Source organism: Mesoplodon bidens, assembly GCF_964165515.1.
Source record: "Mesoplodon bidens genome assembly, chromosome: 3".
Lineage (NCBI taxonomy): Eukaryota > Metazoa > Chordata > Mammalia > Artiodactyla > Ziphiidae > Mesoplodon > Mesoplodon bidens.
The window spans coordinates 90772172-90787546 of record NC_138178.1 but is presented as its reverse complement, the minus strand read 5'-3'; the positions used below and the strand labels follow the sequence as shown (position 1 = coordinate 90787546).

General features: G+C 52.3%; 2 protein-coding genes across 2 annotated transcripts; one reads left to right on the top strand and one right to left on the bottom strand.

Annotated features, from left to right (window-relative positions):
- The first annotated feature begins 424 nt into the window (after nucleotides 1–424).
- Nucleotides 425–4007, top strand: DUOXA2 (dual oxidase maturation factor 2). The gene is made up of 6 exons (XM_081227651.1): nucleotides 425–636; nucleotides 1741–1798; nucleotides 2078–2212; nucleotides 2472–2685; nucleotides 3048–3262; nucleotides 3619–4007. The coding sequence occupies exons 1-6, from the start codon at nucleotides 490–492 to the stop codon at nucleotides 3810–3812; spliced, it is 963 nt and encodes a 320-aa protein (XP_081083777.1). The 5' UTR covers nucleotides 425–489; the 3' UTR covers nucleotides 3813–4007.
- A 102-nt stretch (nucleotides 4008–4109) lies between these two features.
- Nucleotides 4110–8310, bottom strand: LOC308614044 (dual oxidase maturation factor 1-like; the record flags this gene model as incomplete). Its single annotated transcript, XM_081228261.1, is given in 10 exon segments — nucleotides 4110–4351; nucleotides 4965–5238; nucleotides 5240–5310; nucleotides 6053–6270; nucleotides 6536–6690; nucleotides 6692–6738; nucleotides 6993–7127; nucleotides 7788–7824; nucleotides 7828–7845; nucleotides 8164–8310. Coding segments are annotated over 10 exon segments (1344 nt in total).
- Nucleotides 8311–15375: the final 7065 nt, after the last annotated feature.

Below are 15375 nucleotides of genomic sequence, written 5' to 3'. Positions count from 1 at the left end.
CTCACCCTCCTTTCTGGGTCCTCTGAGGCCAGCTGTGCAGGTGTCCACTCAGGCCAGACCAGCACCAGATGTGAGCATCTGGACTGGGACTCACCCTCTTGCTATGCAGGCGGGGCTCCTCTCATTTGCATAGCAACATTCGCCTCTCATTTGCATGATCTCTTCCCTCTGGGACCTGGCTGCAAAGCCCAGGCACGCTGCCCAGGCTGCTATAAAAAGGATTTCAGGTCCTGTGCGACTTCTAAACGCAGAGTGAACACGCAGAGCCCGCCCTCCCACCTACCTAACTCCGTCCCGGCCAACCCAGAGTGCCTGAGGGCGGCTAGCTGCTGCGCTTCCTTAGGGGCAAGCCGAGGCGCTCAGACTTGACTTGTCTATTGGGTCCAGTCCTCGCACGCAGGGAACGGGGTAAAGAGAAGTGGGATCCGGGCTCGGACGCCAGTGACCGCTCTCCCCGCTGGAACAGACCCAGCTCGGCCGGGTTGCAGCATGACTCTGTGGAACGGTGTGCTGCCCTTCTACCCTCAGCCCCGGCATGCCGCCGGCATCAGCGTCCCACTACTCATTGTCATTCTGGTGTTCTTGGCCTTGGCTGCCAGCTTCCTACTCATCTTACCCGGGATTCGTGGCCACTCGGTAAGGGGGTACTAGAAGCTTGGGTATGGGGGTGGAGGGCATCAAGGACAGCATGTCTCTGGAGGACAGGACAGTTAAGACGGCAGCAAGATCTTCCGTGAATAGTCAAACTGAAGCACTGAACCAGACAGGTGGAGCATAGCCAGAAGTCTGGCCCAGCAAGCACCCCTTCCCAAGGTTAGGGGGAGGTCCCATACAAGACATCCAGAGGCTGACCCCAGCTGGAACATTCAGGAGGCTGCTGCAGAGAGTGGGTGCCCAGTCCAGTAATCCTGGGGCCAGTTCTAGTCTTCACGTACTGCAGGGGTCTCCTGCCTCTCCTCAGGCTGCACCTCCACTCCCATCCCACTCCCATCCCGACCTCAAGTGATGACCTTCTGGCCAAGAGGACAGAAACCAGCAACTCATACTGCTGTGTTTCACCTGTGCACTGGGTTGAGTCATGTGTGTGGGAGCCCCCATCCTAATGACAGATTTCTCCACAGAAATTTCTTCGAAGTTGTAGCAGACTGGGCACTTTTTCTTAGATTCCCTCCTGTCCCAGAACCTAAGTTGTCTGTTTTTCAAGTCTAGGAGGGCCTAGCTTCCCTGAGTCTTGTGTTGGTTTTCTGGGAAACTGGCACACCTAGTAATATCTGAGAGGTTACATTCGCACCTCCTCTACTTGGTGACCAGACCTTGAGGCCTCCCTCTCCTGAGGGAGGTGACCGCTGCCTGCCTAGCACTTCTGGACTCACTGAGCCTCATCATGGCAGTGACCCAAGCAGGAGGTGGGACCAGGACTAGGAGTCAGATAGCTAGAGAGGAAGGGGGATGAAGGTGTTGGGAGGGCACCAGATAGAGACAACCCAGTTGCAGGGTGGACTGGAAAATGGGGCTGGGAGGCAGAATCATGCAGCCAGAAAACATTAGAAAACGCCAGTGGCTCAGAGGGACTTGCATGACTTGACTTCAGCCTTTAAAGGTCAGGAATGTAACTGGGAGAAGTGGGCAAGAGAGGGAAGTTGCAGAAGCACTAAAGGCCCGGGTGGCATGGGGTCAAGGGAGAGCTTGGGGACTCTGGTTGGGCAGTACCCAGGCCTGACCCAGTTCCTGCTCCTGCAGCGCTGGTTCTGGTTGGTGAGAGTTCTCCTCAGCCTGTTCATAGGAGCAGAAATTGTGGGTGAGTGTGTGATGCAGCGGAGCGGGAGAGGACCTGGGGTGAGGAAGGATGTGGCCTGAGGGCACCTGGGAAAATGGAGAACCGGGGATGGGTTCCCGCTCCCTCTTCCCATTCTCTTTCTAGTGCCCACTCTTCCACCCTTACCGTGTATATCCCTTTGGACTCCTAGACCCCCCATCTCTGTTCAGTGTCCCAACTCCCATCACCACGCTCCCAATCCTATCTCCCCAATCTTCTCCCTAACCTTTCCCCTCCCCCACGGTTTGCCTCTCCCCACAGCGGTACACTTCAGCGCAGAATGGTCAGTGGGCAGAGTTAGCACCAGTACATCCTACAAGGCCTTCAGTGCGGCACGCGTCCGAGCCCACGTCGGTCTGCACGTGGGCCTGGAGGGCGTGAATGTTACACTCACAGGTGAGGAGCTGCGGCGAAGTGAACTCCTGAGGTTGGCAGACACCATGGTTGGGGGTGTGTGGCAGGCAGGGGCAGCTGGAGGACCTGTGAGGACAGCTCCCACAAGCCCATATAGAATAGCTTTTGGCTCTCATTGATTTGTGTTTTCCCCAACCGCTGCCAAACCTACTTCTCTCAAGATTCTCACTTTCCTATCCGAATCCGCTTAGTTGCCCGGTCCTCGCTGTACGCAGCCGGGTGACGACGCCGCCCTCCGCAGGGAACCCAGTGCAGCAGTTGAACGAGACCATCGACTACAACGAGCAGTTCATTTGGCGGATGGGCGAAAACTATGCTGGGGCGTACACGGAGGCACTGCAGAAGGGGCTGCCGGATCCAGTTCTCTATCTGGCGGAGAAGTTCACTCCGAGCAGCCCCTGCGGGGTTTACCGCCAATACCGCTTGGCGGGACACTACGCCTCGGCCACGCTGTGGTGAGCGCGGAAAGAAGACACTTTGCGTGCTTGGGCGCGCGCGTGCGTGTGTGTATGTGGCGGGGGTCGGGGTGGGGGCATGTGAGGCGGAGGATGTGAGCTACAGTTACAGCCCGACGCGCTGGGGGTGAGAGTTGCCGCCTCGCGCGCAGATGGTCACGAGGTCCGTACAGAGCGTGGGAATCCGAAGAGACCCAGCAATGGCTGGGCGCCGGCTACTCCCCTCCAGTGTTTCCCTGCGTCTCCGCCATCCCAGCCCCGGGCTTTTGTTCTGGGGCCGGGATGTAGGGGAAGCGAGCCCGTGGGAACCCGGGCGGGCTGGGGTAATCCGGCTCACAGCTCCGCTGGTCCCCTCCCCGCAGGGTGGCGTTCTGCTTCTGGCTCCTCTCCAACGTGCTGCTCTCCATGCCGGTCCCGCACTACGGAGGCCTGGCTCTCCTGATCACCGGCGCCTTCGCACTCTTCTCCGTCTTCGCCTTCGCCTCCATCTCCAGCGTGACTCTCTGCCAGCTCCGCCTTGGCTCCTCCGAGCTCACCACTCACTACGGTGCCGCCTTTTGGATCACGCTGGCCACGGGTGAGGACCGAGGGAACCGGCCCCCGGGTGTCTGGGGGCAGAGACGAGATTTATCCCAGCGTGCGCTTTCCGATTTGCAAAATGAGTTCACGTATATTATCTAATTTGCCCCTCTCAATAGTTCGTAGAGGCAGGCACTGTTGTGCCTATTTTACAGAGGAGGGGAAGGGAGTTCGGAAGGGTTCGGTATCTTGCCCCAGTGGCGTGCGAACCCGTGTATCATGTATGCCATATTAGAGGTCTTTCCGTGGTGGGTGTGTCTGGGGAGGAAACGCAAATACCTCCAATAGATGGAGACGGGCGGCCGGGTTCTGGAGCCCTGACCGCCCTCTTTACCCGCGACTGCGCTAACGCAGGCATCCTGTGCCTCCTCCTCGGAGTGGCGGTGCTGAGTCTCCACTACGCTCGGACCAACGCTCTTCGCACCTTCTTGGATGGAAGCGTCAAGGGCCTCGAAAGTCAGGCGAAAGGGAGCTCTCCTCTCATCCTCAACAACCCACTGCATAAGCAGTTCTGGGCCTCAGACTTAACCATCAGTACTAAACTGTGAAAGGGACTCAACCTCGGACTCCTACTCTGCCTTGGTCCCCCGCAGGCTGGGGAGCAGTGCCCACCGGGCCTGGGGAGCTCCGGGAGGGCACTGCGCTGGGGGCGTGGGGGTGAAAGGCCGGTGGCCTCAGATGTGCCGCCTGCACCCAGGAAAGAGTCTCCCAGGGTGAGCTGTAAATAAACTTTCTTCTTCTTCTTTTCTTTTTTTTTTTTTAAACTTTCTCCCATTATTTTCCATGGCTTTTCGAGACTTTTTGGGATACAAGCTCTGGGGAGACTTCCCTGGGTTGGAGGCAGCCTAGTACACTCTTTCTCTGCTTTGCCACAGACGCCGGATTCTGTGTCTGAAGAATGCAGAGTAACCGGGGAAAGGGTCTGGGAGAGGGTGCCCTCTAGTGAGCCCAGAGAAGAACCAATCGGAGCCTGCATCTTCCTGAGCTGCTCCAAGTGGATGGTAGCAGTGACCAGGCAGGTCACTCCCCCGCACCTCCACCCCCGCTGGCCCTGTGGGATCCCCCTCTGCTGGCCCAGCTGAGGGGGCTAAGAAGAAATGGCATTTTGGAGTTTATTCACTAGCTTCACTTTATTCATTAAAGGGGTGGTGTCTGAGGGCCGAGGTAAATGTCAGCAAGGCATAAAGCTGTAAATCCCAGGATTTTTTGTTTGTTTGTTTTAGGTCCTTGGCAAGTCCTACAGTCTTATGCGGCAAATTTGAGAACTGAAGCTCAGAGAGAATGGGGCACAATCGGTTAATATTAGATCTAGAACAAGAAGTTTGGTCTCTCCTCCCTCGCAGTATGTTCATTGTACCAAGAGATCACACAAGCTGGGGAAGTGAAGGGAGAACAAAAGGGAGCCAGGAAAAAGGAAAACAAGAGATGCAGAGGGATAAGAGGGAACATGGGAGAATCGCACTGTAAGCCCCCCGTACACGTATGTCATCATGTGGGTGGAGCTGGGTTTCAGTAAACGGCACCTCGAAGAGGCAAAGCCCCAAGGAGGGGCAGGGTAGCTGGGCAGAAGGAGGGGCAGCCCCTGCCTGGTCTCATCACGCATGGCAGCAGGGTTTATGGCCAACATCTGCCTTAGAGCTTTTTGTTTTGTTTCATGTTTTAACATCAATAGGTAGAGCCTCTTTTCCTACTCCACCTACACATTGGGGCTGGGAACCTGATACAACCCATCCTGCAGGCAGTTCTGGTGGTTTTTTGGGGAGCTCCCAGTGAAGTCTGGAGCCAGATTGGAAGTCTGGGTGGCCACCAGGGAGATGAACTTTCCAGGGCACAGTCAGACTCCTCACAAGGCACCTCAGAGGAAGCCTCTGACAGAGTAATGTCCTGGGGCTCGGGACTCTCAGCTGTGCACCTGTAGCGAGGGCTCAGGGGTCCCCCTTCCTCAGGATCCCACTCCAGGACAGGGTCCTCTCCCACACTGGCTGAAGAAAGCCTGCAGCCTGTGGGCCACCACCATGGCCAGGCCCAGCAGCACACAGAGCAGTCCTGGGGATGAGGCAACAAGTATTCCGCCTTAGTGATAGTAACACCTTCCCAAGGACATCTTCTGCTAAGAGCATTAGGACACCTCTTAAGGGAAGCCTATCGTCCCTGCTTCAGGGCAACTTAGGCTCCGAGCAGTGACTGGCATAGGGTCATATGGCTGATGTGGCTCTGTTGCTCTGAGTTTTTGGACTCTAAACCCAGTGCTCCTTCAATTACATCCCAGGAGAGGGAGGGAGAGAGAGGGAGGGAGAGAGAGAGAGAGAGAGAGAGAGAGAGAGAGAGAGAGAGAGAGATAACTCTGAAAACAGAGAAACCCTGGGGGGAGGGCAGGACACAGTGGGACAGGAGAGGACAATAAAACTGCAGGGCAATTTAAGGCTATGTGAAATAGGCACAGAGAAGTGTTCTAGGAATGGGGGACACAGAGAAGAGTGTTTGGGGGAAGGGGGGACGTGAGATCGGAAGATCTGGGGAAGAGCTGAGTGAAGACAGAGTTAAGGGATGAGGGACATGACAGAGACAGAGATAAGACACAGGGGAGTAGGGATATATGAGGAGGGAGGGGCTGTGGGTCTGAGAAGGGGAAACCCAGCGATGAGGGATCTAAGACGGAGGGGGCTCTAAAGAGGGGAAAGGTCCCCAGAAGTGCCTCCCAGTCCCTGGAGGCAGACGCTCAACCCCACGGACCTGACGGGCCCCAGCCCTGAGTCCTCCCATCCCTGCCTTCAGGATTGGGCCTCACCCGTGGTCAATGTGATCCAGAAGGCAGGCCCACGGTGAGTGTGCAGTGTGGCAGTGCCCAAGCGTAGGGGACAGGGCGGGGTGAGTGACATGGCCGTGGAGAAGAAGAGCAGTCCCAACAGCTGGAAGACACCCGTGGCCAGCAGCACGTGGCCACCATAGACCAGCACAGGCATGGACAGCATCACATCCGCCAGCAGCCAGCAGAGGAATGCCACCCTGGAGAGCCACGACCTGGGGAAGGCTGGCCCAGGCACCTCTACCTTGTTTGGGGTGAACTATCTGGAGGGATCCAGGTGGAGGCTCAGGGACCCAAGGACACCCCAAAGAGGTGAGGTAGGGATTCCTGCCTGTGGGCTTCCCAACCAAGCACCGGTGACTTGTGCCAGACTGTCCCACTAGGGGTCTGCACATGAGTGGGGGAGAGATGGGTAGAAACCCCACTCCTGGGTCTAGGCCAGCAGGGCCTCCGTCCCACCCTCACCACAGTGTGGCCGAGGTGTAGTGTCCCGCCAGGTGGTACTGGCCATGCAGGCCACATGGGCTGTGTGGGGTGAACTTCTCGGCCAGGTAGAGCAGCTCCTTCTCCAATGCCTTTGCATACTCCTCGGCGTAGTTCTCCCCCAGGCGCCAGGTGAACTACTTGTTGTAAACCGCCAGTCTCGTTCAGCTGCTGCACTGGGGTCCCTGGGGAATGGAGCAGCTGTGCTCAGCAGGGACCCGAGGGCCAGAGTGGGTATTTACCGGGGCAGAGGCTTATCACACTGGAAGAGGGCCAGGCTCTGGTCTCAAGTGAGAGAAGGCAGCTTCTGAGGCCTGAGAACTTCCCTTTCTACCTCCCCCGGCCCGGATCCTAGAGCTCTTTAGACCACACGAAACATAGACCCCAAAGCCACAGAGCAGAGGCTTTCCCTTCCTCCCAGGCAAGAGCCCTCCCTCACCTGTGAGCATGATGTTGACTCCTCCCAGCCCAATCTGCAGCCCAACAGCGGTGCTGATCCATTCGGAACTGAAGGCGTTGTATGATGTGTTGGTGCTGACCTGGCCCACAGACCACTCAGAACTGAAATTCATGGCTGGGGTTGGGGAGTTTGATGTTCAGGCACTGAGGGAGGTCTGGGCATTGCTGGGTTAGTCAGAGGGAGAGCTGCAAGGGGACCATGTCAGTTTTGCTCATAGTTGTGTATCCATTAACCCGCCTAGGGCCTGGCTCATGGTAAGTTTGCCAACAATAGGTATGGGATGAATAAATGGGTCAGAACCTAATATCTCCCCTGGTCATAATCCTCTTCCCCTTGTCCCCCCTTCCTCCCCCCATATAGGGAGAGCTACTCAAGCAGTTGGGGCAGGAAACATTAACATAATAAACCATGCTGGGCAAACACAGAGAACTTCAACATAGAGACTTTCTATGTTTCCTATTGCCTAATCCCCAAAGCAAAGCAAGCAGCCCTCCACCATTCTCTCCCTCCAGGCTCTGTAGACCCTGTCCCCAAAGGCATTCATTTTGACCTGCTTTCCTCTGAATAAAAATGTTAGGAAGGTTGGAGAGATGCATCCAGGAGGCTTGCACCTGTCAGGGCAATGGTAGATGTGAGGGGATAAGGCCAGGGTGAGGGAGGCGTGTGGGCAGGGAGGTCTAGAAGCCCTCCCTGAAGCAGAGCCTCTGTGAGGGAGCCAGCATAGAAGAGATGGGATGCAGGCAGCTGCCCAAGTCAGCTGCACTCCACACTCACCCAGGATCACAGCCCCAATGAATAAGCTGGTCACTACTCACAGGTTCCAGAACAGCCTCTGCATCACAGAGTGGGTGGGTTTAGGATGGAGCACCCTCCTTCCAAATCCACCCTTTCTCTTTCCAGACTTGGGAAGGGTGTTCTAAAACTGAGGTCACTTGGTCACCTGAGATCAAAGTGCCTGGCCCATAATAGATACTCAGTAATTACTGTTGAATCAATGAGCAGGGAGCTCTCTGCTGGGAGGGTGAGTGACGCTTTCTCAGGACTAGAATCTCTTTCCAGAATCTGACTGCAATCAGAAAGTCTGGCCCCCTCACCTCGAGGCCGAGGTCTCTCTGGGGCTGGGGTCTCCAGGGCTGGTTTTGTTTCTCACCATCTTGCCCCGAATGCCTGGCAGGATGATGATGAAGGTGACCAGTGAAGTCAGAAAGACAGCGATGATGACGGCCAAGGTGGTGACCATTGGGAAGTTCAGCTTGGGGCCAGCGTAGAAGGGGAATGTGTATCCCAAAGCAGCCATTTTGGTGGGGTTGTTCAGGGGAGGTGGATGCTCTACAACAACAGTAGGTGTTTACTGAGCGCCCTCTATGTGCCACACACTGTTCTTGGTGCTGGAGACCCAGCAGAGGATAAACCAGACACTTCTCTGGTGCTCACCAGACGCCACTGTTACTGCCATTTCCGCTACCCCTCAGCGATCCATCTCCCCATGTTTTAGCTGTGAGAGAATAAGGGTCTTGGCAATCAGTCTCTGTCGCTCCATGCTCCCTTGCTAACCCCCAGGTCCCCTAAACCAGTGCCACCACTACCCTCGAGGCTTCTCTGCTTCCTCTGGGACTGTCTTAAGAAACGTAATTCTCTTTTATCTCCCTCAGGCCTCCAGCACAAGCAGACGGATCACAGAACATAGAAAGAGCTATATTTTCTGTCAAGAGAAGGCATAAGCCTGAAAGATGGTACAGATTACAAAAAGGTTGGCTTTCCTCCTCAGTCCCCAAAGAACAAAGACAAGATAGCTCTGCTAAGTACATAATCCAATTACGTCATCAGAGGGCTGATTCCCAGACCTGGCACTGCCCAGGCTGGTCTGACAAGCTTTCTCGGGCACCCTGGCTCCTGTTCTGGCAACTCGAGAGCGATCGAGCTGAACTGAGCTCACCTCAATAAGCACTGAAGGAGCCTGCCCTCCACTAGGGCACAGTGCTGGGGCCAGATGTCCTTCTGCCCCACACATCATCCACAGCAGCCTTCCTCCTTGATTTAAATTCCTAGGCTTCATTTCAGGTCAAACCCTGGCTTAGCTCTTTTCTGTCTGTCCCCTGATCTCAGAGCTATTTTGGCTCTAGTTTGCCTCTTTGCAGACAGGATATTGGGGAAATGGCACCTACATTTACTGTGTTTTGTTAAATCCAGACAGAATGATTGCAAGACATGCTATTATTTTAAGTACCACAAAGAAAGAAAGAGGAAAAAACACTGCCAATTAAACAATGACAGCCATCGCTGGTAAAACGCACCTCAGTTTCAGAGATGTCAAAATGTGAAAAAAAAATGCATCTTACAATCAACGAACCCAGCTCTGCTCATTTCCCTGTGTATAATCTGTACTGGGGCCTTGGTACCCAGGAGGCTCCATAAGTTACAGTCTGACCAGGTAGTGTCTTAAGTGATACAGTGAAAGAATAAGCTTAGAAGTTTAGCAGCTCTGTGTTTGAATTCTGCCTTTGCCACTTCAAGTTACAGAGACTTGGGTGTATTTTAAAAATAGGGATGATGATGATAAGGTATACTTCATAGGGTCATTGTGAATATGAAACAAGATTGTGTCTGTAAAGTGTTAAGAATAGTACCTGGAACAGAATAATATTCATAAATGGAAGCCACCAGATTGGGAAGGAGGGGACATTTCATTATTCCATTTATCTCTTTCACCAATCCTTCTTAGTGGGAACCCTGGGCAGGAATCAGTTCTGGGTCTAGTTCTAGTTCTTCACTGACTGATTTTTTTTTCTTTTCTTTTTAAATTTTTTTGGCCACACTGCATGGCATGTGGGATCTTAGTTCCCAGACCAGGGATTGAACCTGCACCCCTGCATTGGAATCGTGGGGCCTTAACCATTGGATCGACAGGAAAGTCCCATTCACTGACTGATTTTATAACTGGACAGGCAAATGACAACCTCTCTGTTTCTTGGCTTCCTCATCTGCAGTTGGATATGATGATCTCCAGGACCCATTCTAGTTCTAAATTCTGTGATTCTCTATGACACATCGTAGCTCCCAAACTCTCTCTCTCCTTCTAGGCTGGCCACCTCCTGGTGCTGTCTCTGGGGGGTGGGGGTAGCATGGTATCACGCAGAGACAAAGAGACAGTTTAAACATTTAATTCTGTCTTTTGGGCAAGTGAAATAAACGCTGTCTCAGTTTTAACATGAAGTTTTGCTTTTTTTCCTTAACTCTTCAACTCTCCCATTCCAGAGGAATGTGTATCTCCTTTCTTCTTGGGCTCTGACTCCATTCCTGCCTGCCTTCACCACCACCTTTCTCATCAGTTCTCCCCCTTTCTCTTGGTGACTTTTCAGCTTCTCTTTCTCTGTTGGCTCTTTCTCTCAAGGATATGCTTACATTTCTCCCATCTTAAGAACACAAAGAAAAGGAACTCTTTCTCTTGACCTTTTGGGTCCCCTCCAGCTACTATCTTATGCCACTCTCTCCCTTTCACAGCCAGGCTTTTGGAAAGAATAGTCTATGTATGTCCACTGCCTTAATTCCTCAGTGAACCTGACTTCTTCCCATCCCCAGCTTCTCTCCTTTAGGTTACCAAGCGGTAAATCTAAAGGGAAATGTTCACTTTTCATCATTCCTGATCTCTCTGTAGTAATTCCTCTTTCTTCAGGCTTCCTCCCGGGGCCTCCATGACACCATGTTCTCCTGGGTCTCCTACCTTTGGCCAACACTTCTGTGGCTCCTTTGCTAGTTCTTTCTCCCCTCTTAAACATTTATGCTCCCTAGGATTCTGTCTTGACTCTCTTCTTCCAGCACTCTTCATGATTCCCTCGGCAAGTTCATCCATTCCCATGGCTGATGCTTCTCAAATCTATGTCTCCACATAGACCCCCTACTTGGGCTCCAAACACAGAAAGGCCAGCTATCCTCTGGACATTTCACTTGGCTGTTCCACGGATGCCTTGGATTTAACAGGTCCCAAACTGAATTCACTGTCTCCACTCTGCTTTTTCTTCTGTTTTATTTGTCTCTTTGGTGGCATCACCACCTCATCAATCAAATAAGCCAGAGAGCTGAACCATCTTACCTCCCAAGTGTTTCTTGAAACCACCCAGGCATTTCCTTCCCTACTGCCTCTGCCCTAATTCAGCCTCATCCTATCTGGCCCGGTGCCACAACAATTCTTCTAACAAGCAAATATAATCATTTCACTTCTTTGCTCTGGGTTAAGTCTAATCTTCTCACCATCACATGCAAAGTCCTTTGTGATCTGGTCCCACCTGCACTTCCATCTCCATCTTTTGTGCAATCTAATCTCTAGCCATACTAAACTACTGGCCTCTCCTTGAATCTGACACGCTCTTTCAAGCCTTCGTGCCTTTGTATATGCTATTTCCTCTGTCTGGAATGCTCTTACTCCCATGGCAAACTCTTCACCCATCAAGTCTCAGCTTGTGTTACCACCTCTGTGAAGTTTCCTCTGACGTCATCAGGCCAGGGTAGATGTCCCCACCTCTAATGTTCTGACTGCATTTTGAACATACCTTCACAATCACAATAATTACACTGCACTCTAACTGTTTGAACGTTTAGAACCCAGTAGCTTCTAATCTCCTAAAGGGCGACGACTTCGTCTTTCCATCTTTGCATCCCCTGCATGCAGCATACACTTACCAATCAGCCTGTGGATGGAATGGATGAATATATGAATGAACGAGTCCCTATCCCTGCGAGAGGCATCTTCTGTTTTGCACACAAGAGGGAGCTATGCTCCCTCACGGCCCTCTATCATCATCATTCAACATTAACTATCACCAATATAGGGCTAAGGACTGGACAGGAAGGGATTTGGCCAACCCTGTCAATTTTTAGTGCTTTCACAAAATTTTCAGAAAGCCTCTTCCAACAGTTGGAGTCTCCAAAGCATGAATGTTCATGTTTAATTGAATTTGAAACATAAATTTCAACTCCAGCTGAAGATAAGTAAGAATCTGAGGATTAAATTATTTTGTAAAATATGTGATAGTGATACTTTTTAATATTTATTTTATTTTATTATTTATTTGGCTGCGCCAGGTCTCAGTTGCGGCATGTGGGATCTTTTTAGTTGCAGCATGCAGGCTCTTAGTTGCGGCATGCGTGTAGGATCTAGTTCCCTGACCAGGCATCAAACCCGGGCCCCCTGCATTGGGAGCATGGAGTCTTAACCACTGGACCACCAAGGAAATCCCAGTGATACTTATTTTAAAGCAGATATTTATTGGTCTAAGAATTTTTTATTTATGACACCTAGACTGAAGCCGTTACAATTTTGATGGAAGGCTATATGATTTAGGAAAGGCTATAAAATGTAGAATATCTTGGTTAACATAGAAAGATAAAGCAAGTCTGAATACATAGTATTCAAGTAACAGTAAATGTTATATGCTGGAATTTCAAAACCAAATATTTGCAACATAGGCAAATAATAAAGGTGCAATGTATTTTGATCAGGGTCATGTATTAGCATTATTCCTGCATTTATCTCAAAGAGAGGTTATAAAATATTTTATAAGAATGGCTCATCTCTATTAACATGATGATTCAAAGAAACACTAACAAATGGGTTTCTGTATCTTAAGTACAGAAAAACATGTTAACTTATCTCCAATTCTCCAAAACATTAAAATTGACTAAAGCAAAAAAGATAGTTGGTGAATAAAACTTACCTTAATTCCTTCTTGTTCAGTTTAATGAATTAGGTCTTCTTTAATCTACATTGCCCAATTTAAAGTTAATTTTTATTGACCCTGATCCTAATTTGGTTTTAATTATTAAGCTAAGAGGCCTCCTGCATGAAGAGGTGGGACTGAAATGAAAAGTTCCCACACCCAATAATCTTGCTTTTCCTACAAAGCTTGTAGTTTCCCTTGGGAACATCTTCCTCCCTGGCTTGCCAAGGAGGGTCTGACAGTAGAATTTTTCTAATCTGAGAGAAATCTCATGTCAATCTTCACTCCACCACTTCTCCCCTAGCTGACTACCATGATTGTTATATTGATATAAATATATACTAATATAAATAAGCACAGGATACAGTCAGACATACACCTGCAGGTTCTTATAAGCAGAAATACAGACACAAGAAGGAAGGAGTTCCCAGTAACAGACATCTAGACACAAAAACGCTGCATCAGAGGCTCCTGTGACAAAACTGAGGTGCTTTCTCACAGGGTGAGCCAATCCCTACACTTTGGGGGTTCTCCTTTCTCACCTGGCCTGGAAAGGTAAGGGACACCTTTTCCCTTTCTGAACTCCCTTGAAATACTAAAGCATTTCTCATACTCAGTTGCATTTCAGATACAGTTACCCATTCCTTACCTACCACAGAAGTGGGGTTCCTGTGTGTGTATGAGGGATGGCCAAGAAATAAAGCTACAATCTTTTAAGGAAATATAGCCTAGTACAAGCTCCAGACTTCAGCATTCGAAGTTCTTATGTACTTTCTTAATGCTCTGTGGCCTCTGGTAACTTCACAGGGATTTCTTCTGAAGTCTTCCCCTGACTGCCTTACCCTTCTTCTAGAACCCATAAAGACTACTAATTCTCTACAAAGGGGGAGTGAGTGACATGCCTGGAGTTGCCAAGAGCTCTTATTGGTGATACAGACCTACTAGAATGTGATGGTTTATTTCTCTGGTTAGGGTGGACCCCATTCAAAGTTTACGGCTCTGGATGGCTAAGAGGACCCTGTCCAGAACTCCTGTCCCGGTTTCTTTTCTTCAAGAAGGTGTGTGGGCGTGTGTATGTGTGCTTTTGCACCAAAGTAGGAGTTAAGTGGAGAAAGAGAACAAGATCTGAAAAGCGCGCTGGGGCAGGAATCCCTAATAAGGGCTGAGGTGTGTGAGGAGACTTGGGGTGCTGAATCACGCCAGTCAAACTATCTATACTCCAGTTAAGCAGAGATAAACCTTGGGACCTTATTAAGTTTGTTGTTGTTGTTTTGTTTTGTTTGTTTGCCTGTTCTTAGTTTCTCACCATACTTTGTTTTTGAACTCCCACTAGATCTGAACTTGGTCTGGGCGGATGCAGGAAGTGCGCCTCTAGGGGCCGGGGCGGGGACAACACTTCAAGGTACCCTCCAAAACCCACCCGGACCGCACAGACCCCAGCAGACGCATCCCCGCCACTCAAACCCGGACCGCTGTTTCCTACCTTCGCCTCTTCTAAACACTGCGTGCCTCGCAGCACGCGCAGCTCTCCTCCTCGTGGTGGAACCTCACACACAGCGCTCCCAGGGATGGGATAGAGAAGGAACCAGTTCTGGACGTTCTGTCGTCCAAAGCGCACGCCCTTTCTCCTGGCGGGGCTCTCTTCCAACCCCCACTCTTCTAATTCACTTAAGTACTAGACTATGACCAGACAAACCGGGTCCGGGATGCTTTCCCGCCCTCCCCCCAGCCCCCCACTCCAAGTAGCCTCAACCTACTCAGACCACACCCGAGGCTCTGAGGCGCTGCGCCCGCCCTCACCCAGCCTGAGACAGAAAAAGGACGGGTGCACGAGAACCGTGTCCTACGCAGCCATCCCTCGGACCCCTGCTTCTCCTCGCCCCTTGCCCACAACCCCGGGCAGTTCTAGCACAAACCTGGCGATGCAATCCGGGGTCCGGCAGGGCGCGGGAGGCCCTCGAGGGCGGTGAGACCCCCGAGATCTCACGAGGACCTCCGGGAGGTGGGTGTTACCACGGACTCTTAAAGGGTCTTAGGACGGATGCCTTGCTCGAACGCGTGGCCTGGTCTGCAGGCGTTGACCGATCCTCTTGGTCTTAGAGCCCAGATCCGCCCGCGTGGAGAGGATTTGGGGGGCGCCTCTTCCGTCCCCTCGCACCCTCTCCCCCTCTTCTGCCCTCTCCCCAGCCCCAGCAGACCGGTAGAGGCGGACTTGCCCTTTTCGCCGTTCACTCGGCCGCATTAGCCGAGCCTCGCCACGGACAGGACATCTACCCCATCTGAGCCCTGCGAACCCGTGCGGTCTCACCTTGCGCGCCCGGGTCCCCTCGGAGCCCCTCGGCGGTTCCCGGCGCGCCCGCTTTTTTCCGCTCCACCCCACCCCACCCCACCCCGCCCCGCCCCGCCTCGCCCCGCCTGAGTACTGGGACGTGCGGTCCCTTCTTCACCCGCCAGCCCCGCCAGCCCGGGCGCAGAGCTGGAGAGGGAGCCGGACCCGAGCGCAAGTCGCGGGCCCAGCTGTGAGCCCGGCGGGAGACAGTCCGCCGTCCGCGCTCGAGAGACGCCGCGACCGCAGGTCAGACCCAGGAGGGCATCCCCCGCCCGCGGGCCCGGGCGCTCCGGGGAAGGTGACTGCGGTGGCGTGTGCT

Excerpts from the sequence above, each read along its gene's own strand:
- DUOXA2 (XM_081227651.1), top strand. The coding sequence starts at position 490 with ATGACTCTGTGGAACGGTGTGCTGCCCTTCTACCCTCAGCCCCGGCAT. Across the intron at positions 2,213-2,471 it reads CGTGAATGTTACACTCACAG|GGAACCCAGTGCAGCAGTTG; the intron begins GTGAGGAGCTGC and ends CGCCCTCCGCAG. Across the intron at positions 3,263-3,618 it reads TTGGATCACGCTGGCCACGG|GCATCCTGTGCCTCCTCCTC; the intron begins GTGAGGACCGAG and ends GCGCTAACGCAG.